The 23,580-nt window shown below is 40.5% G+C and overlaps 1 protein-coding gene and 1 non-coding gene across 2 annotated transcripts in view; one reads left to right on the top strand and one right to left on the bottom strand.

Annotated features, from left to right (window-relative positions):
- CCDC171 (coiled-coil domain containing 171) overlaps positions 1 to 23,580 on the bottom strand; it is a 395,587-nt gene that overhangs the window by 354,439 nt on the left and 17,568 nt on the right. Inside the window, exons 3-6 of the mRNA XM_066368208.1 lie at positions 23,256 to 23,391; positions 18,077 to 18,251; positions 9,464 to 9,654; positions 5,299 to 5,430 (exon numbers count right to left, since the gene is read on the bottom strand). Of these exons, the coding sequence (XP_066224305.1) occupies positions 5,299 to 5,430; positions 9,464 to 9,654; positions 18,077 to 18,251; positions 23,256 to 23,391 (634 nt within the window). The remainder of the gene's footprint in view (positions 1 to 5,298; positions 5,431 to 9,463; positions 9,655 to 18,076; positions 18,252 to 23,255; positions 23,392 to 23,580) is intronic.
- On the top strand, positions 1,489 to 1,564 carry TRNAA-AGC (transfer RNA alanine (anticodon AGC)). The gene has a single exon. It is a non-coding gene; the product is annotated as a tRNA-Ala (tRNA).

Here is a 23,580-nt window from a genome sequence, read left to right as displayed (position 1 = left end):
GGACATTGGAGACATTGGAAATTGAGGAACTTTTTCTTTTTTTCCACTAGAGGGAGGTGTTGAACTTAAAATATTTTTAAATGAAACTTGTTTTTGAATTGACATTTAATATTACAGGAAACCACATTGTGCTGTTAGAAAATAAAGTTGCTTTCTTTCCACATCTTCCAGAAACACAGCCAACTGTATGATTCTTCATATTTACTCATATAAACAGTATTTCTCAGACTCCAAAATACGGTTTCGGTTCTGAAGGATTATGGAAGCCAAGTTAGAAATGTATCAGAGTGAAAGTACTTCTCATTCCTAGCATTTGAAATATATCAATGCACCTAGTTACAACCTAGTACATGATTATCTCCTGAAAGAGCCAGAACAAGGTTCTTCCCTCTAAATCCCCAAAGCCAGCAGAGTTGACAATCAAAAAGTATTTGCTGCTTTAAAGTATAAGCTGGGACTAACTTGGCATACTATCTATCATAACTATAAATCCATAAGCTTGCAGACCAGCCATACTTCTAGGCATGAACACAGCTGAATCACTCCTACAACAGCTCAAAGATATGGACAAGAATGTTAGTCATTTATAATTAAAGCAAAATATTTTAAAGAAATTGTCCATCACTAAAGAATTTCTTAAATATATTAGAAACTTCCACATGACAGAACATTATGCAAACAGAAGACAAGTAGAGTAAGGACATCAAAAGACAGACACACTGCCTGACCTGTGATGGCACAGTGGATAAAGTATCAGTATGGAATGCCTAGGTCACAGGTTTGAAACCCTGGGGTTTACCTGCTCAAGGCACATATGAGAAGCAACTACTACAGTGGATGCTCCTACTCCTCTCCCCTTTGTGTGTGTGTGTGTGTGTGTGTGTGTGTGTGTGTGTGTGTGTGTGTGTGTCTCTTTCCTCTAAAATCAATAAATAAAATCTTTTTTTTAAAAGCTAGACACAAAATATTATTAAGGTATATAATTTCATTGATGTAAATACAATAATATATGTGTGTGTGTATATATATATATTTCCTTAGATGAGTGGGATTGAAGGGGGAGGAGGCAAAACCTTCACTTTCTGCTTTTAGATTTCCCTAAACTAGGGATATTTTTATCATGAGCACAATATATAGTAACTTTATAAGTTGAATAGTAAGCTGTTTCCTGTTTGGAAAAGACAGGCAGTACCAGTGCCATTTTTCTGTACAATCTGCTTATACAGACCACCACAGGACCGTTTCCCAAAGAACTGCAAAGAAATACTCCTAGTTGCCATAAATCATTGAAGGCAAACTCCTTAAAGAGTTCCTTTTCATGCCTGGCTGGATGGCTCGCTTGGCTGGAGCATTGTCCTGCAATGCAGAGGTGGCTGGTTCGGTCCTTGGCCAGGGCACATACAGAAACAGATTGATGCTTCTGTCTCCCCCTTACCCCTTCCTCTCTCTGGATTCAATAAAAATAAAGATTAAAAAAATAGAAAAAAGGCCCTGGCCGGTTGGCTCAGCGGTAGAGCGTCGGCCTAGCGTGCCGAGGACCCGGGTTCGATTCCCGGCCAGGGCACACAGGAGAAGCGCCCATTTGCTTCTCCACCCCTCCGCCGCGCCTTCCTCTCTGTCTCTCTCTTCCCCTCCCGCAGCCAAGGCTCCATTGGAGCAAAGATGGCCCGGGCGCTGGGGATGGCTCTGTGGCCTCTGCCTCAGGCGCTAGAGTGGCTCTGGTCGCAACATGGCGACGCCCCGGAGGGGCAGAGCATCGCCCCCTGGTGGGCAGAGCGTTGCCCCATGGTGGGCGTGCCAGGTGGATCCCGGTCGGGCGCATGCGGGAGTCTGTCTGACTGTCTCTCCCTGTTTCCAGCTTCAGAAAAATGAAAAAAATAAAATAAATAGAAATAAATAAAGACAAAAAAAAAAGGCAACAGAGAACTTAAAAAAAAAAAAAAAAAAGAGTTCCTTTTCATGCAACTTCATTTAAGGCAGCGGTTCTCAACCTGTGGGTCGCGACCCACAGGTTGAGAACCGCTGATTTAAGGTATCCCTAGATCAGAACTGCTTACTAGGTCAATCTATGACACACTACACCCCAGTCCCTAACAGCTGTCTTATCACACATCTACTGAAGCTTAAAACTGATCTGATGCCTTCCCAATCTTCCTCCTCTTTCTTTAGTTTATGGCATTTTTTTTTTATTTTTGCTTATTTATTTTAGAGAAAGGGAGAGAGAGAGAGAGAGAGAAACACTAATATGTTACTGTATATGCTCCGACTGGGGATTGAACCAGCAACCTTTGCACATAGGGATGATGCTCTAACTAACCAACCAAGCTATCCAGCCTGGGCTATGGTATGATGTTCAATCTACATCTCCCACGCCCTTGCCCATCACAAACTCTCCCATCCCTTTATCACTAGATACATAAACCAATGAATGAGGAGAGGATAATTTTATTTCCTGATTGAATTAAATAATTTTAAAATAAAATAAATACCAAAAAAAGAATACATTCATCTTTTAAATGTTTTCAATCCTGCTGATAAATTATACATTGCAATAAGCTGGAAAATGACAAAAGAAGGGCATGGTAGTTAAAAACAAAACTTTACCACTGTATGTCCCACACTGTCTACAATAGAAAATCTTATGGCAAATAAGCATCCTTAAAGTTTACACTGCAATTCTCTAGCAACTATGCTGTACATCTGAAACTGATACAAAATACTGCCAAATGTAAACTGTGATTAAAAAAATAAGTTTAGGCCAAGGCCGGTTGGCTCAGTGGTAGAGCATCAGCCCGGCGTGCAGGAGTCCCGAGTTCGATTCCCGGCCAGGGCACACAGGAGAAGTGCCCATCTGCTTCTCCACCCCTCCCCCCTCCTTCCTCTCTGTCTCTCTCTTCCCCTCCCACAGCCAAGGCTCCACTGGAACAAAGTTTGCCCGGGCGCTGAGGATGGCTCTGTGGCCTCTGCCTCAGGCGCTAGAATGGCTCTGGTTGCTACAGAGCGACGCCCCAGATGGGCAGAGCATCACCCCCAGGTGGGCGTGCCGGGTGGATCCCAGTTGGGCGCATGCGGGAGTCTGTCTGAGTGCCTCCCCGTTTCCGGCTTCAGAAAAATACAGAAAAAATAAAAATAAAAAATAAGTTTAAAAATAATTTTAATAAGTTAGGGTATGTAAAGCACAGTATGGCAACTATAGTTGAAAATACTGTGTTGCATATTTGAAAGATGCTAAGAGAATAGACTCTAAAATTTCTCATCAGAAGCAAAATTCTGTGCCTGACCTGGTGGTGGTGCAGTGAATAGAGCACTGATCTGGCACGCTGAAGACCCAGGTTCAAAATCCCGAGGTAGCCAGCTTCACCACACGCTCACCAGCTTGAGTGTGGGATCATAGACTCATGGTCCCTGGCTTGAGCCTAAAGGTCATTGGCTTAAAGCCCAAGGTCGCTGGCTTGAGCAAGGGGTCACTGGTTTGGCTGAAGGCACTCCTCCTGCTCCCCCACCCCAAGGTCAAGGCACATATGAGAAGCAATCAATGAACAATTAGAGTTGAAGCTTCTCATCGCTCTCTCTCTTGCTAAAAAAAAAAAAAAAATCTGTAATTATGTACGGTGACCAATGTTAACTAGATTCATTGTGTTGATCATTTCACAATATATACGAATACTGGGTCACTGTGTTATACACCCAAAACAATATAATGCATGTCAACTATACCTAAATTTAAAACAAAACAAATGTTCACATTTGCTATTACAGGAAAAATGAAAAATATAAGTAAAAAATAAAATGTTCATTTTCAGTAAAAATGTAAATATAGAGAGATAAAAATAATACACACACATTTTATTTTGGTTTGTTTTTATTAAAAGTGAGGTGGGGAGGCAGAGAGAGACTCCCTCATGTGCCCCAACCAGGATCCACCAGCAAGCCCCTACCAGGAGATGCTCTGCTTGGCTGGACCCCAGCTCCATTGCTCAGAAACTGAGTTATTTTTTAGCACCTGAGGCCAAGACCATGGAGCCATCCATACTCAGAGCCTGGGGCCAACTTTGCTCAAACCATTCGAGCCATGGCTGCAGGATGGAAAGAGACAGAAAGATAGAGGGGGTAAGAGGTAGAGAAGCAGATGATCACCTCTCCTGTGTGCCCTGACCGGGAATCAAACCCGGGACTTCCACATGCTGGACCGACACTCTACCACTGAGTCAACTGGCCAGGGCCTGTATACATTTTTTCAAAATCAACATAAATATTTTGTTCTAAAACTACGAGGGCTTTGTTTTGAAACTTAAAATAATGCTAAAGACATGGAATTTTTATGTTTATCAAAAGAGATACTATGTTTAAATAAATGAGAAATACTATCTTTTTCTCTGAGAAATACTATCTTAACTAACTTTTGAGGTCACTCACTAAGGACTCCCATTAATATTCCATAGAAATACACCTCTACTTAGTGCTTCGATTACTGGAAAAGGGGACATGGCATAAATTAAGATTTTCTTCTTACAGTGAGTCTAAATAATAAAGGCCACATGGCCTGACCAGGTGGTGGTGCAGTGGATACAGCGTTGGACTAGGACACAAAGGACCCAGGTTTGAAACCTTGAGGTCGCCGACTTAAGCCTGGACTCACCAGCTTGAGCAGCATGTCACAGGCTTGAGCGTGGGATGATAGACATGACCCCATGGTCACTGGTTTGAACCCAAAGGTCACTGACTTAAAGCCCAAGGTCATCAGCTTGAGCCCAAGGTCGCTGGCTTGAGCAAGAGGTCACTCACTCTGCTATAGCCTCCCAGTCAGGGCACATAGGAGAAAGCAATCAGCGAACAACTAAGGTGCAGCAATGAAGAATTGATGCTTCTCATCTCCCTCCCTTCCTCTTTCCCTACCTGTCCCTCTCTCTTTCTGTCTCTGTCACACAAACACACACACACACACACACACACACAAAGAATCTGCATAACACTACTTAAAAATAGTTCAAAAATCACTAGTATACAGTAAGATTTGTACGCACCCAATAATCCATTAATATCCAAAATCCATTCTATTCCTTATTTTTTCAAAATTTCAACATTTTATTTTTCAATTACAGTTTACAGTCAATATTATTTTGTGTTAGTCTCAGATATATTTGTATTTTATATTAGTCTGATAAACTTCCAGAAATCAAAGACTAGGAATTATTTTCCTTCTGAGCAAGCCAGTCAATTATTTCACTAATGTAATTTTTAGTATCACAAGCATTAAAAAGACATATTTAAGAAACTGTATTATTACTTTTAAAATACCTGTACTATAAATTGTAACTCTCTTCTTTCTGCTTCCCATTGTTCTGCTTGTAATCTAAACTCCTCCAATGCTGTCTCCCTGATATGAGACTCCATTTCATTCTTCTCCTGCTGATGTATGTCCAATGTTTCCTTTATATGAATAAAACCCTGAGTTACTATTAGACCAATAAATTAGCTTACTCTCTTCATCCCCAATTTAAATATACAAAGGACTCTCCTTACCTGTCATGTTAAAACTCATTATAATTTATGTAAAAATCATTAATAAAACTATTATATTTTGATCATTAGAATATAGACCTGAATAAGAAGTTATGCTTACCTATTTATTTTTAGTAACATTTTATATATACATATATATGTGTATATTTACATCAATTCTTCTGAAAATTTAAACTTCAGAGCTTTTAACAAAATGCATTATACAACAGAGACAAAAAACAAAATACATAGATTTTATGTAATCTATATGTAAACCTACGTATAAAGTAGTTATTATGAAAATCTCTAATTACCTATGAACAAACTATTTGGATTACCCCTAATAATGTATATATAAATCTGACAGAAAACATTGTATTTCCAAAAGGGAAGAAAGGAGTTTTGTGCAATCAGCAGAAGGACATTCTAGATCAGTGGTAGTCAACCTGGTCCCTACTTCCCACTAGTGGGCATTCCAGCTTTCATGGTGGGCGGTAGCGGAGCAACCAAAGTATAAATAAAAAGATAGATTTAACTACAGTAAATAGTTATAAAGATTTATTCTGCCAAACTTAGCGAAAACCCGACATAAAGTACTTGGTACGTAATTATTATTATATGCTTTAACTTGCTGTAACTCTGCTTTATAAATTTTATAAAGTTACTCCCCTACTTTATAAATTACCATGACTGTGGAACCGGTGGGTGGTTAGAAAATTTTACTACTAACAAAGATACAAAAGTGGGAGTAGGTATAAAAAGGTTGACTACCCCTGTCAGGCGTCCCCAAACTACGGCCTGCGGGCTGCAATTTGGCCTCCTAAGGCCATTTATCCAGCTCCCGCCGCACTTCCAGAAGGGGCAACTCTCTCATTGGTGGTCAGTGAGAGGAGCACTGTATGTGGGAGCCCTCCAATGGTCTGAGGGACAGTGAACTGGGCCCCTGTGTAAAAAGTTTGGGGACCCCTGTCAGAAACTTGAAAAGTCAAAAAATATTTTTTAAAAGTTTGGACTGTCACTAATTTCTAGTTCTGCAGATAATGTTGGCAGGAGGCTTTTCTTGTTGGGTTTTCCTAGGTGTACTATACAGTGTGTCCGTGAAGTCATGGTGCACTTTTGACCAGTCACAGGAAAGCAACAAAAGACAACAGAAATGTGAAATCTGCACCAAATAAATGGAAAACCCTCCCAGTTTCTGTAGGATGATGTGGCAGCATGTGCGCATGCACAGATGATGACGTAACAACATGTATATACACTGGAGCAGCCCACAGCCATGCCAGTCGAGATGTGGACGGTACAGAGGAAAGTTCAGTGTGTTCTGTGGCTCGCTAAATTCGAATCCGTGACCAAAGTGCAACGTGAATATCGGCACACTTATAACGAAGCGCCACCACATAGGAATAACATTACTCGGTGGGATAAGCAGTTGAAGGAAACTGGCAGTTTGGTGGAAAAACCCTGTTCTGGTAGGCCATCAGTCAGTGACGAGTCTATAGAGGCTATACAGGATAGCTAACTAAGGAGTCCTAAAAATTCTGTGCGTGAGCGCACATCGAACTGCACTGAATAGGTATGAAACTGGGAGAGTTTTCCTTTAATTTGGTGCAGACTTCACATTTCTATAGTCTTTTGTTGCTTTCCTGCAACCAGTAAAAAGTGCACCATGACTTTACAGACACATCGTGTATGTACAAGATCTAAGTTGGTTCAAAATCTTAAAAATATAAAATGCAGCCTGACCTGTGGTGGCGCAGTGGATAAAGCGTCAACCTGGAAATGCTGAGGTCCCTGGTTCGAAACCCTGGGCTTGCCTGGTCAAGGCACATATGGGAGTTGATGCTTCCAGCTCCTCCTCCCTTCTCTCACTCTGTCTCTCTCTCCTCTCTCTCCCTCTCTCTCCCTCTCTGTCTCTCTCTCCCCCCCTCTCTCTCCTCTCTAAAAATGAATAAATTAATTAATTAATTTTAAAAAACTTTAAAAATATATATATAAATTGCAGATTTCTTAAGAAGCCAAATTTTCTGACCTGTGGGGTTCAAATCAAAATATCCTTTAATGCAGGAGATTCTGTGGTTTATATGAGAATAGGAAAGCCTCCTGTGTCCCTCTACAATGAACAGCATGGAGCTGTATAATACAGACTGCCCTTACAATTTCCACTAATGGAAAGCTGTCACAAGAGCCTTGAAGCCTTTTCCCCCGAGGGTTAAAAAGGGATTCCTCCTCAGTCCCAAATTCCCCAACAGTCTCTGTGCAGCTCAGTTCAAAGCCAATAGTATCAAATCAAAGCACAGTTTTCCTACCAAGTGGCTGATCAAGATCACATCAAGACTGTGTAACCTGAGGTGTACAATGACTGACGGGCAGGAGTGCTGCCACCACTACCCTTCTTTCCCCACAGCTCCAAGACATTTTACGTGAGGAAGGTTACATAGGGCTGCCCAGGGACTTACAGTACCAGTCACCACCTAAACGTCCCTCTTCAAATACTAATGGAACCCTTATAGATGCCAAGCCCCATTCTACTAGTAAACTTGACATGACTATTGCTGTAAAAGAAATCAAAAGTAGGCCCTAGCCAGTTAGCTCAGTGGTAGCATGTCCACCCGGCATATGGAAGTCCTGAGTTCAATTCCCAGTCAGGGCACACAGGAGAGGTGACCATCTGCTTCTCCCTCCCCCCTCCTTCTCTTTCTTCCCCTCCTGCAACCATGGCGCGATTGATTCAAGCACATAGGCTGAAGATGGCTCCATCAAGCCTCCACATCAGGCACTAAAAATAGCTCAGTTGCAAGGGGCTCCAGATGGGCAGAGCCATCGGTCCCAGATAGGGGTTGCCATGTGGGTCCCAGATAGGGGTTGCCATGTGGATCCCAGCTGGGGAGCATATAGGAGTCTGTCTCTCTATCTCCCCTACTTTCATTTAAAAAAAAAAAAGAAGTCAAAAGTAGATCTGCTGACAATGTCTCGGAATGCTTGTCAAAACTTTCATACTTTGTAAATGCTTTTGTAACATTATTTTTAGTTAAGATTTATTTCCAGTATTCTAAAAAGCCATTTACTCCAATGGTAAATGTAGAGCACTTTTATCTTTTTTTTCTTTTTAAATTTAAACTGGTACTGTAAAAATATGGCAAATATAGACAATTCAAACTCTTTTTTCTAAGTGGCTGGAAACCTCAACCTTAAACCATACTTTTACCGTGGAGAGTAAAAAAGGTAAAAAAAAGAGAGAGAGAGAGAGAGAGAGAGAGAGAGAGAGAGAAGAATAACTACCTCATAATAACTTTAATACAAAGGCATCAAACTGCTTACACATCATATCTATACAGATGACCTCTATATAATTAATAAAGTATACATCAGAAACATAAATACTTTTCTAAATTTATAGCATATTCATACCAAATCTAGGGCCCACATTTCTAAAATGCCAAATTTTCAAGCTGTGGGATCAAAAGGGCTATAGGTTCTTACATTCTTACAAAATGTCCACGTGTCTTTTTTAAGGTTTTATTTACTGATTTTAGAGAGAGGGAGAGAAAGAGAAAGTGGAGAAGGAGCAGGAAGCAACAATTCATAGCAGTTGCTTCTCCTATGTGCCTTGACCAGGCAAGTCCAAGGTTTCGAACCAGCGACCCCAGCATTCCAGATCAATGCTCTATCCACTGCACCACCACAGGTCAGGCCATATGTGCTTATTTTTTAAATTTTGGTAAGAGATTTCAAACTTTTTTCACAAAAGAAATAATATACCTATAAATGTAGTCTAAAGCATACTACAGAGGCCTACAAAAATGACCCTAACAAGAAAAAAGGAAAAGGGAGGAGGAAAGACAGAAATCAGATTTTTTTGCTTTCTAGTCATTATTTTCCTTTACAAAGACAACTTCAAATAATGTTTAACACATCTCAATGAATATTATATATAGCAAAATTCCTTTATAAAAAATTTTACCTGTAGAGTCTTCTCTAGTTTGCTCTTTTCTTTCATAAGTAAATCATATTCTCGATTGCAATTTTGAATTATATTGTCTCTTTCCTCCAAATCACATTCAAATCTTCTGCATTCTTCTTTCCATTTCTGCTGGGAAGTCTGAAATGCTTTCTCAATCTCATTTGCCCTTCCTTGAAGTTCTGTATTCTGAGCTATTAAAAATATAAAAGAATAATTCAATTTATAACTGTAAATTACACTGCTCACACACATTAGGGGATACTTCCAAAATGAATATGAAGTGATGAAATATCCCCTAATTTTTGTGAGCAGTATAAATCCCTAGAGTTCAAAACACTAGGCCTAGGAGCTGGTTTCATCTACAGCATCATCTTAGGACAAAACCTGTAACCACTTCACACCAGTAAACTCTTGAAAAGCTCACTGTCCCAGAACCAGGATTCTACCATTTTTCGATCTCTTCATCCCCTCCACACAAAGGTGATTTTGCCATGAAATGATAAGACATATTATTCCCAGAGATATGCCCAGATTTAGTTGCACCTCTAGCACCAACCACTCTTTTTCTCCTATTCAAGAAAATAAATCAAATGTTAAAAAATAAATAAAATAAGGCTGACATATAGGGAACTCTTTCTAAGACATGAAAGATAACAAATATTGATATGTGACTATTGGCAACAAATTAGTTGTAAAACATTTTACAAATAAAGACTGTCACAAATTGATGCTGGGACCCACTACTGCAACCCTGAGAACTATGGTATTTACTCCCCAAAAATTAGGCTCAATCCCCTCTCATACTAATTATAACCTCAACAATAACCAACAGCTCTCCACTAGGACTGCTGCTCTGTTTCAGCATCTAAAAATGAAGCAATGAAAGGCCTCCAGGTCTGGCTCCATCACCTACCACCTGGTTAAACCTCTTTGACTCAGAATAAAGTGCCTCCTAGTTCAGTTTTTGTAAAGATTAAATAAGGAAATATGTACCAACACACTTGTTAAAACAGTTAGTAGTGGTATTGTTTTTAAATTATATCTGTTTTGAACGAATCATATATTCCAAAGGTTCAAAACTGAAAGGTATAAAATGGTACAAAAAGTCTCCCTCCCATCCAGTAATGCTCACTGCAAGACATTATCTACATGGTCTAGCAGGCTGTATTGCAGATAAGAAGATTGAGGCCCTTTTGATTTCTGTCCCTCTGCATGTGGCCTATTTTTCCTTCTTTTTCTTTTCTCTTTGAAAGTTTTGAGATCTTCTCTTTGTCTCTTTTTCTGACATTTCATAATGTCATGCCTTCAGGTAGATCTGTTTCTTTCCATTGCAGATAACATTCACGGGTCTTTTCCTTTCAATCTGGCAGCTCACACATAACCTTTAGTTCCGAGATGTGTTCTTAAATAATTTCAGTCCCTCTCCGATTTCTCTCATCTCTTTATTTCAGTATTACCTATTATTCATGTTGGTTTTTAAATTTTCTTTTCTCTCTTATTTTTCTATCTCTGTATTTTTACATTAATTTCTGAGAGATTTTTTCCATCTTCATCTTCCAATGCTTCTATTGGCATTTTTCATTTCTAATTTCACATTTTTAATTCCTAAGAGCTTTCTTTTACATGGGATCTGGTTCTTGCCTCACAGATGGTATATATTCTCTTTCAGGTCTGAGGATATTAATACTACTTGTTTGTTAAATCTTCCTGAAGAGTTTCTGATCCAAGTTATTTTTTTGTCTCCATTTTAGAGGCTTTCCCTAAATATCTGGTAATTCTTAGTTGTTTGCTCTCAATTAAGAGTAACTAGGGCAAGAGGTCCCTCGCTCTGCTGGAACCCCCCGGTCAAGGTACGTATGAGAAGCAATCAATGAACAACTAAAATGATGCCACTGTAAATTGATACTTCTCATCTCCCTTTTTCTCTCTCCCTCAAAAAAAAAAAAAAAAAAGAGTAACTACAGGGTGACACACCTTTTATCTCTCCATAAATCCATCACCTACATACTGAGCTTGAGTGTGGAGCTTGACACCTGTGATCTTTACTGGAGGAGAATCTGGCTGGGCCATTTATCATTATCCTTAAGTTTTTCTTCCTGGCTTGATCAGGTGACCCACAGAGTATTCTCCCATGCTCCCATATGGAGTACAAAAATCTGGTGACAGCTTTTGGGGAAGCCAATTGAAAAAGGAAGCTAGAAGAAACAGTTCCTCAATCTTCAGCATTAAGTATGATATCTCCCTGTTTTTCCCAGTCTGGAGACCTTCTATTTTATCATCACCAGAGATTAAATCTCCCAAGCAAGAACAATCCAGAGTAGCACCGCTCATGGGAAGGGAATGTAAGCACAAACAGCTTCTTCCAATTCCTAATCCCAAAGGAATCTGGTGCTTCCCTTTCATAACTCTTTTGACTCTAACAAGCTGTCTGCCAGCTCTCCCTCCTGGTTTAGGAGTCTTCTACATCTCCGGTCTGCTAAATCACTTATCCCTCATCCATTTGCTTTCCAGCTTCCAAAATTTTCTTTCTAATCCCATCTCCTCTCAATCATTACAGGATTATCTTTTTTTATATCCCACAACTCTTATCAGGTTGTTTTTAATCTACCCTTAACATTTTATTATAAAAATTTTCAAAAACTACATAAAGTTGAAAGTTTTATACAGCAAACACCCATAAAACCACCCTGACTCTATGATTGCTAACATTTTGCTATATTTGTTTTATCACTCATTCATCTGTACATCCACTCATTTACACATCCATCAGACCATCATACTTTTTTATGCATCTCAAAGCAATTTGCAAATAAAGTGTGTCTGTAAAGTCATGGTGCACTTTTGACCGGTCACAGGAAAGCAACAAAAGACAACAGAAATGTGAAATCTGTACCAAATTAACGGAAAACCCTCCCAGTTTCTGTAGGATGATGTGGCACCATGTGCACATGCACAGATGATGACATAACACCGTGTATACAGCGGAGCAGCCCACAGCCATGCCAGTCGAGATGTGGACGGTACAGAGGAAAGTTCAGTGTGTTCTGTGGCTTGCTAAATTCGAATCCGTGACCAAAGTGCAACGTGAATATTGGCGCATTTATAACAGAGCGCCACCACATAGGAATAACATTACTCGGTGGGATAAGCAGTTGAAGGAAACCAGCAGTTTGGTGGAGAAACCTCGTTCTGGTAGGCCATCAGGTCAGTGACGAGTCTGTAGAGGCTATATGGGATAACTACCTAAGGAGCCCTAAAAAATCTGTGCGTGAGCCCACATCGAACTGCCCTGAATAGGTATGAAACTTGGAGAGTTTTCCTTTTATTTGGTGCAGATTTCACATTTCTTTTTTTTTTTTTAATGGGGTGACATCAGTAAATCAGGATACATATATTCAAAGATAACATGTCCAGTTTATCTTGTCGTTCAATTATGTTGCATACCCATCACCCAAAGTCAGATTGTCCTCTATCACCTTCTATCTAGTTCTTTTTGCCCCTCCCCCTCTCCCCCCTCCCCTCTCCCTCTCCCCCCCCCAACCACCACGCTCTTATCAATGTCTCTTGGTCTCACTTTTATGTCCCATCTACGTATGGAATAATGCAGTTCCTGTTTTTTTCTGATTTACTTATTTCACTTCGTATAATGTTATCAAGATCCCACCATTTTGCTGTAAATGATCCAATGTCATCATTTCTTATGGCTGAGTAGTATTCCATAGTGTATATGTGCCACATCTTCTTTATCCAGTCATCTATTGACGGGCTTTTTGGTTGTTTCCATGTCCTGGCCACTGTGAACAATGCTGCAATGAACATGGGGCTGCATGTGTCTTTACGTATCAATGTTTCTGAGTTTTTGGGGTATATACCCAGTAGAGGGATTGCTAGGTCATAAGGTAGTTCTATTTTCAGTTTTTTGAGGAACCACCATACTTTCTTCCATAATGGTTGTACTACTTTACATTCCCACCAACAGTGGATGAGGGTTCCTTTTTCTCCACAACCTCTCCAACATTTGCTATTATTACCTGTCTTGTTAATAATAGCTAATCTAACAGGTGTGAGGTGGAATCTCATTGCAGTTTTGATTTGCATTTCTCTAATAACTAAAGAAGATGAGCATCTTTTCATATTTCTGTTGGTCATTTGTATTTCTTCCTGGGAGAAGTGTCTGTTCATATCCTCTTCCCATTTTTTTATTGGATTGTTTGTTTGTTTGTTGTTGAGTTTTATGAGTTCTTTGTATATTTTGGATATTAGGCCCTTATCTGAGCAGGTGTTTAAAAATATCATTTCCCATTTAGTTGGCTGTCTATCTTGTTATCAGTTTCTCTTGCTGAGCAAAAGATTTCACATTTCTATCGTCTTTTGTTGCTTTCCTGTGACCAGTTAAAAGCGCACCATGACTTTACGGACAAACTGTATATTTCACTCCTAAATAATTCAGCTTCATATTGTTAACTAGAATTCAATATAGTTATACTTTTTTGCAGGTAAAATTTACATATAGTAGGCCTGACCTGGAATGCTGAGGTCAACAGTTCAAAACCCTGGGCTTGCCCAGTCAAGGCACATACAGAAAGCAACGACTACTATGAGTTGATGCTTCCCCCTTCTCCCCACTCTTTCTTACCATCTCTCTAAAAATCAATTTAAAAATCTTTTTAAAAATGTATTAAAAATTTACATACAGTGAAATGCACAACTCTTAAGTATACCATTCAAAGAGGCTTGAGAAATGCCTACACTCATGTAACCCAGACCTCTATCAAAATACAGAACATTTCCTTTAACCGAAAAGGTTTCCTCATATCTTTGTCTAGTCAATCCCTACTTCTAACCCATTCTAAAAGCAAACACTGTTCTGATTTCTTTACACCAACAATCAGTTTTCTCTGTCATAGAATTTCACATAAATGGAGTCATACAGGATGTCTTCTTGTATATAACCTTTACTCAGCATAAAGGTTTCAAAATTCATTCCTGTTATTTCATGTATCAGTAGTTAGTTCATTTTTATGGCTGAGTAGTATTTCGTTGTGTGAATATAACAAATTATTTCTTCATTCTATTGTCAAAGGACATTTAGAATTTGTTTGTGTTTTCCAATTTGAGGTTGTCACAAAGGAGCTGCTATGAAAATCAATGTCCAAGTCTTTTGTGGACAAATGTTTCTCAGGGAGAAAAAGCAAAGTGTGAAATTCCTGGGTCACAGGATAAAGATATGATTATTTTAAAAGAAATTGCCAGGTTTTTTCCAAAGTAGTTGTACCATTTTACTCTCCCACTAACTATAAGAGTTCCAGTTGCTCTACATCCTCACTAGCATTTGGTATTGACAGTTTGTTTTGGGTTGTTTTTTTAAGTGAGAGGAGGGGAGATAGAGAGACATACGGCCACAGGCGTCCTGACCTAGATCTACCCAGCCAACCCCATCCGGGGCCCATGCTCTAATCAACCGAGCTATCCTCAGCACCTGGGGCTGACACTCAGACCAACTGAGCAATCCTCAGTACCCAGGGCTGATGCTCTGACCAACCAAGCTATTCTGGCTGATGCTCGAACCAGATGAGCCACTGGCTATGAAAGAGGAAGAGAGAGAGAAGAGGAAGAGGGAAAGGAAGAGAAACAGATGGTCACTTCTCGTGTGTGACCTGACCGGAGATCGAATCCGGGATGTCCACATGCCAGGCCAACACTCTAAAAGGTTTTTTCAGTTAGAGCCATCTGATAGGTATATAGTTACAGTAATAGCAGTTTTAAATTTGCATTTGCCTAATGACAAGGTTAAGCATTCTACATGTAATTAACACCCATTCCTCCATTTCCTCTGTAACATGTCTGTTAAAAATACCTGACCTGGAGCGAGTTAATTTTCCATTCTCCCTGGACTTCAATATACTCATAATTAAATTAAAGCCACTAACTTGTATATCTAGTGCCTTGGAACCCTTTTATTCTTAAGTGGTATAGTTACTAAATGCCAGAGGTAATCAAAAATAATTCTGACCGGCCCTGGCCAGTGGCTCAGTGGATAGAGCATTGGCCAGGCATATGGATGTCCCAGGTTTGATTTCTGGTCAGGTCACACAGAAAAAGCAACCATCTACTTCTCCCCCTCTTCCCCTCCTGCAGCCAGTAGCTTGATTGGTTCAAGCATGGCCCCATTACTAAGAATAGCTCCACTGGACCACATCAGCCTAACACACTAAAAATAGCTTGGTACTTGAGCACTGGCCCTAGATGGGGGTTGTTAGGTGAATCCTGGTCAGGGCACATGCAGGAGTCTGTCTCACTATCACCCCTCCTCTCATCTAAAAATAAAAATAATAATCCTGACCAATGGCAATAATTCAAGACACCTGCCCAAGATTAGGGTACATAACTTTTGCAACTTATAACTTAACATTTATTTAGCCCCATGCAGTTAACAAACCACTTTCTTTCTTTCTTTTTTACATAGACAGGAAGGGAGAGAGATGAGAAGCATCAATTCTTCATTGTGGCTCCTTAGTTGTTCATTGATTGCATATTGCCTTGACCAGGGGTGGGTGGGGGGCTACAGCAGAGCAAGTGACCCCTTGCTCAAGCCAGCAACCTTGGGCTTCCAGCCAGCAACCTTTGGACTCAAGCCAGTGACCAAGAGGTCATGTCTATGATCCCATGCTCAAGCAAGCGGCACCACACTCAAGCTGCTGAGTCCGCACTCAAGCCAGATGAGCCCACGCTCAAACTGGTGACCTCGGGGTTTCAAACCTGGATCCTCTGTGTCCCAGTCCAGACACTATCCACTGCGCCACCACCTGATCAGGCAACAAAGCACTTTCTTTTTCTTTTTCTTTTTTTTTTAATTGATTTTAGAGAGAGATGAACAGTGGAGAGGGAAGAAAAAAAGAAAGAGAGAAACATCAATTTTTTTGTTCCACTTATTTATACATTCATTGGTTGATTTTCTGTGCACTGACTAGGGATTGAACCCACACCCTTAGTGTATTGGGATGATGCTCAAACCACTGAGCTATCTGACCAGGACTTTCATTTTCTTATTTAATCCTTAAAACAACCTAGGTTTGCCTGACCTGTGGTGGCGCAGGGGATAAAGCGTCGACCTGGAAATGCTGAGGTCACCGGTTCGAAACCCTGGGCTTGCCTGGCCAAGGCACATATGGGAGTTGATGCTTCCAGCTCCTCCCCCCTTCTGTCCTTCTCTAAAAATGAATTAAAAAAAAGAAGGTTGTCAATCTTTAAAAAAAAAACAAAAAACAACCTAGGTTCAAATATCAGTAAATAAGTCAGGTAGAACTTGATGCAAACCTAAATCTTCTGAATTCATGTTCAGTGTTCTCTTAATTAAAATGTGCTGTGTACAAAAACGTCATGCCAACGTTATTATTAATAACAAAAACCGCCTGACCAGGCAGTGGCACAGAGGATAGAGCGTCAGACTGGGATGTGGAGGACCCAGGTTCAAGACCCCGAGGTCGCCAGCTTGAGAGCGGGCTCATCTGGCTTGAGCAGAAAAGCTCACCAGCTTGGACCCAAGGTTACTGGCTTAAGCAAGGGGTTATTCCGTCTGCTGAAGGCCCGCGGTCAAGGCACATATGAGAAAGCAATCAATGAACAACTAAGGTGTCACAACGAAGAACTGATGATTGATGCTTCTCATCTCTCTCCATTCCTGTCTGCTGTCCCTATCTATCCCTCTCGCTGACTCTCTCTCAGTCCCTGTAAAAAAAGAAAATTAAAAAAAAACAAAAACCAAGACATAATTCAAATGTCCATCAAGAGTGAATGAATTAAAAGTGTGGTATATTCACACAATATAATAATACTAAATACCAATATGAAGTTCATACAACATTACAGAAGCACTCACTAACACTAAGTTCAAAGAAAGAAGCCAGATACAAAAGAGTACATACTTTGTGAGTCTATTCCAATAAAGTACCAAAAAAAGGGCAAAATCAACCCTTGCAATTAAAAATCAGGATGGTAGTTATCCACGTGGAAGGACTTCAGGTCATTTTGTGTTCCATGATCTGGGTTCTTGTGATCAGTTTACACTCATCTAGGCATATTTCTTTAATATATACTTAAGTAAAACGATTTTAAGATGGTCGTATGCGATAGTAACAGTAACTTTTGAGAGCTAAGTCCACTGCCTTTTTCCTTCTTAGGTACCACACTCTAACCCAAGTGTTCCTAAACAAGCTAACACCAAAGCACCTGCAGTGCTTCTCACAGATTCTCTCAAGCGAGATTCCAATTCAAGACCATATGTGATAGGAGGCCTAACATACATTTTTTTTCTTAATCTCTATGTGATTCTCCAGATTCTTCATGGAAAAGGTGCCTTAAAAAGTTATCAACAAAATTTTCAACCCCTTTTTCCATACATATATAACATTAAAAAAATTAATATAACATAGATGAACGTTCACATAATTGCCTGAAGACTTTAGACACACTCAGCAAAGTCTGTCCATCAAAGGCCAGTCAATGAATCAAAACGTAACTTCTGATCCCATATGGAATGCATACACAATGCTGAGCAATGATATACAATGAGGTCATAATTCTGAACATGGGAATAAGTTTTAGTGGCCTTACCGCAGAGTTTGTCTTGGACCCTGTGTGCCTCAGCTAACCTCTCTTCAGCAGCCCGTCTTCCAAGACCCGCTTCCTTTCTAGCAACAGCCAGATCATACTCCAAACTTTGCCGCAATGCTTCTCCCTTCTCAACCTCAGCTCGGAGCTTGGCTAACTGGCTTTCATAGCTCGCCAGCTAAAAACAGGAATACGAACCAATATTAAAATCTGTCTCCAAGATTATGAGATCATTCACCCAAACATCTAAATTTCTTTGAAAATAATTGTTTCTGTTATATTCAGAACACAACAATTTATAAAGTGATACTTTCTAAAAGACTGGAAAAGAAGCACTAGCCTTACCAAATGACAACTAGTAATTTTCTTTTTTTTTTGTGACAGAGACAGAGAGAGACAGAGAGAGGGACAAATAGGGACAGACAGAAAGGGAGAGAGATGAGAAGCATCAATTCTTCATTGTGGCACCTCAGTTGTTCATTGATTACTTTGTCACATGTGTCTTGATTGGGTGACTACAGCAGACCAAGTGACCCCTTGCTCAAACCAGAGACTTTGGGTCCAAGTTGGTGAGCTTTGCTCAAACCAGATAAGCCCATGCTCAAGCCGGCGACCTTAGGGTTTCAAACCTCAGTCGGTCCTCTGTGTCCCAGTCTATTGCTCTATTCACTGTGCCACCGCCTGGTCAGACAACATGAGTAATTATCTAATTTTAGAGAATCCACCAGAGAAAAAAATTTTAATTCTTATATGAACTTCTTATAAAAATAAAGGAAAATCACAAGTTTTAATCCAGGAATAGTCATACATAAGAAAAGGATAACCTGATCACCTAACCAAGCGGTGGTGCAGTGGATAGAGCATCAAACCAGGTTGCAGAGGACCCAGGTTCAAAACCCCAAGGTTGCCAACTTAAGCATGCGCTCACCAGCTTGAGCGTGGGATCACAGACATAACCCCATGGTCACTGGCTTGAGCCCACAGGTCACTAGCTTAAAGCCCAAGGTTACTGGCTCGAGCCCAAGGTCATTTGCTTGAGCAAGGGGTTCACCGCTCTGCTGTAGTCCCCAAAGGCACATATGAGAAAGCAATCAATGAACAACTAAAGAGCCACAACAAAGACTTGATGCTTCTCATCTCTCCCTTTCTGTCTGTCTGTCCCTATCTGTCCCTCTCTCTGTGTTTCATTTTAAAAAAAAGAAGAAAAACCATTTTCTCCTCTCCTCTTCCTATTCCCTAAATGAAATCAAGAAGCAAATTGTCCTGACCAGGCAGTGGTGCAGTGGATAGAGTGTCAGACTGGGACGTACAGGACCAAGGTTTGAAACCCTAAGGTAGCTGGCTTGAGCATGGGAGCATAGATGTGACCCCATGGTCACTGGCTTGAGCCCAAAAGTCATTGGCTTGAAGCCCAAGGTCGTTTGCTTGAGCAACAGGTCACTCACTCTGCTGTAGTCCCCAGGTCAAGGCACATATGAGAAAGCAATCAATGAACAACTAAGAAGCCACAACAAAGAATTGATGCTTCTCATCTCTCTCCCTTTCTGTCTGTCTGTCCCTTTCTGACCCTCTCTCTCTGTCTCATTTTAAAAAAACAAAACATCATTCTCTCCTCTCCTTCTATTCCCTAAATGAAATCAAGAAGCAAATTGGGCCTGATCAGGCGGTGGCACAGTGGATAGAGCATTGGACTGGGATGCAGAGGACCCAGGTTTGAGACCCCGAGGTCGACAGATTGAGCGCGGGCTCATCTGGTTTAAGCAAAAAGCCCACCAGCTTGAACTCAAGGTTGCTGGCTCCAGCAAGGGGTTACTCAGTCTGCTGAAGGCCCGCGGTCAAGGCACATATGAGAAGGCAATCAATGAACAACTAAGGTGTTGCAACGCGCAATGAAAAACTAATGATTGATGCTTCTCGTCTCTCTTCGTTCCTGTCTGTCTGTCCCTGTCTATCCCTCCCTCTCTTTGAAAAAAAAAAAAAAAAGAAGCAAATTGGTCTAACCAGGCAGTGGTGCAGTGAATAGAGCATCAGACTGGGACATACATACAAGACCCAGGTTTCAAACTCCAAGGTCACTGGCTTGAGCATGGGCTCACCAGCTTGAGCTCAGGGTTGCTGGCTTCAGCATGGGATCATAGATGTGACCCCATGGTCACTGGCTTGAGTCCAAAGGTTGTTGGCTTGAAGCCCAAGGTCACTGGCTTGAGCCCAAGGTCAGTGGCTTGTGCCCAAGGACATTGGCCTGAGCAAGGGGTCACTGGCTCGGTTGGAGCCCCCAGGTCAAGGCATGTATGAGAAAGCAATCAGTGAACTAAAGTGCCAAAACTGTGAGTTGATGCTTCTCATCTATCTCCCTTGCTGATTGTCTGTCCCGGTCTGTCCTTCACACCCCTCTTTCTCTATCTCTGGCAAAAAAAAAAAAAAAAAAACATTTTGATTAAAAAAGACAATAAAAAGTCTGTTCTGCTAAGAGAAATCTGATGACAACTATAAATATACATGAAGAAAACATTTAGTATAAATAATAAATGATTATCATGACATTAATGTACATTTGGTTTTAAAAATCTCCAAAAATAAGTTTTGGAGATTATGAACAATTAGCCCAATTTTAACAAATGTCACTTTATATTCACTATGCAATATATACATAAATAAAAGCAATTACCTCAATTACCTCACTTTAAAATTACCTCATTTGCTACTAAAATACAAATAAAAGTCATATATGCTTTGCTTGTTATTTTAATCAGAAGCTACTCATTATTCCTTAGATACCCACAAAAAATGATTTTCCAAACATTTATTCAGCCAACACACAGTTACTGAGGGCCTAAACCATGTGACAGACAGAGAGACAAGGCTTGGTCATTGCTCCCAGCTCGCAGGAAGCTGCCAGAGCTTCAGGAGCAGGTAAGCATGAAATAAACATTTTAACTCTGAAATATCTCTAGCAGCAACATGTTGAGAAAGAACAAAGAAAGGAGTAATCAGTGTCCCCTCCGGGGCTTTAAAAGGTTTCCTGACAGAATAGTATCAGAACTGAGTAAAAAGAGAAAGAATACACACTGTTTATACTTAAGTGTCAATAAATTACAACTACTATTACAGTGACAGGCACTTTATAAAATTCACTTAATTATTACAACAACCTATTAAGACCAGCATTTCACAGAGAGAAACCAATGATGTACAGGATAAATTACTCGCCCAAAGTCACATATAAATGCAAGGGCTAAGAATGAGGTCCAAATCTATGAAATTCGATATTCTTTCCATTATAACAGGTTGCTTAAGCCAAACTTTAAGATTAAGATTTAAAAAGAGCAAAAGTTAGAAAACACAAAACAGACAGAAAAGACATAAACATATAATTCATGACTTTTCTTACAGGAAAGGATAACTACCGTCCTTGAAATATATACATATAAAGTATATATATACACTTATTTTTTTTGACAGAGACAGAGAGAAAGTCAGAGAGAGGGACAGACAGGGACAGAGGGACAGGAAGGGAGAGAGATGAGAAGCATCACTTCTTTGCAGCTTCTTCGTTGTTCAGTGATGTTTTTCACATATATGCCTTGACCGGGGAGCTAACACAGAGCGAGTGACCCCTTACTCAAGCCAGCAACCCTGGGCTCAAGCCAGCGACCTTGGGCTTTAAGCCAGCAACCTCTGGGCTCAAGCCAGCGACCATGGAGTCAGTCTATGATCCCACACTCAAGTCAGCGACCCTTCGCTCAAGTTGGTGAGCCTCCACTCAAGTTGGCAACCTCAGAGTTTCGAACCTGGGTCCACAGCATCCCAGTCCCACGCTTTATTCACTGTGCTACTGCCTGGTCAGGCTATATATTTTTATATATACAGGGTGCAGAAAAGTAGGGTTACAGTTGTGAGTACACAAAACTATTTATTCTTGTATTATTATTATTGTATTATTTTCCAAACATCTGTAACCCTACTTTTGCCCTGCCCTGTATATATTCACATACTAAAAGATATAGTAATGAAATAAAACAAAAAAATTAATATCTGATTTATGAATTATACTAAGATTAAACACGTCAGGCCCTGGCCAGTTGGCTCAGTGGTAGAGCTTCAGCCCAGCATGTAGAAATCCCAGGTTCGATTCCCAGGTAGGGCACACAGGAGAAGCAACCATCTGCTTCTCCATGCCTCCCCCCTTTCTCTCTCTCTCTTTTTCTCTCTCTCTCCCTCTCTCTCTCTTTTCCTCTCCTGTAGCCATGGCTTGAATGGTTCGAGCAAGTTGGCCCCAGGTGCTAAAATAGCTCCATGGTCTCCACCTCAGGAACTAAATAGCTCAGTGGCCAAGCAACAGAGCAAGGGCCCCAGAGGGGCACAGCGTAGCCTGGTAGGGGCTTGCTGGGTGGATCCGAGTTGGGTAGCATACGGGAGTCTGTCTCTGCCTCCCCACCTCTCACTTAATAAATTGAAAAAACAAAAAACACTTCATACTCAAATCTCCTTGTTTAAGAGATGTTGCATGACTGAGACAAAAAGGAACCTAAATTAAAATCTCAAAAAAGTCTAATTTACAAATCTTTCAGTCACCAAATGCATTCATCAATTAATATTTTGATCAAGTTTACCCAGTAATTAAAATAAATTTAAGAAAACAAACAAACATAACGCATTAAATTTCTACTCTTAACACTTCTATACAATCTACTATATTAAAAAAATCCATTTTCACCTGACCAGGCAGTGGCGCAGTGGACAGAGCATCGAACTGGGATGAGGAGGACCCAGGTTCAAGACCCCAAGGTCGCTAGCTTGAGCACGGGCTCATCTGGTTTGAGCAAGGCTCACCAGCTTGAGCACAAGGTCGCTGGCTCAAGCAAGGGATCACGCGGTCTGCTGTAGCCCCACCCCACCCGTCAAGGCACATATGAGAAATCAATCAATGAACAACTAGGGAGCAGCAACAAAGAACTGATGTTTCTCATCTCTCTCCCTTCCTGTCTGTCTGTCCCTATCTGTCCCTCTCTCTGACTCTCTCTGTCTCTGTCACACACAAAAAAAATCCATTTTCTTTATAATTCTCTTTTTAAGTACAATAATGTTATGGTGATAAATGTTAAGCATGGACTTTGTAATATGAAATGAATCTAAATCAAACTCTACTTCTAACATTATTGAAGAGGAAAATAAATTCTACCTCTACATTGTGCTTAGTTGTTATTTCTAATTTTTCTTTCTTAGCCCGATGGAGCTTCTTCCTGAGATCAGCGACAGTTTCCAATTCTGTTTCACTTTTAAGCACTTGTTTTAAATCCAATGGAGCATTCTTCAACCTATGAAATGAGATCATAATAAAATATAATTCTCCTTGCCTAACCAGGCAGTGGCGCAGTGGATAGAGCATCGGACTGGGACGCAGAGGACCCAGGTTCAAACCCAGAGGTCGCCAGCTTGAGCGCAGGCTCATCTGGTTTGAGCAAAGCTCACCAGCTGGGACCCAAGGTCGCTGGCTTGAGCAAGGC

This window comes from Saccopteryx leptura, chromosome 2 (assembly GCF_036850995.1).
Source record: "Saccopteryx leptura isolate mSacLep1 chromosome 2, mSacLep1_pri_phased_curated, whole genome shotgun sequence".
Classification (NCBI taxonomy): domain Eukaryota; kingdom Metazoa; phylum Chordata; class Mammalia; order Chiroptera; family Emballonuridae; genus Saccopteryx; species Saccopteryx leptura.
This window is presented reverse-complemented; position numbering and strand designations above follow the sequence as displayed.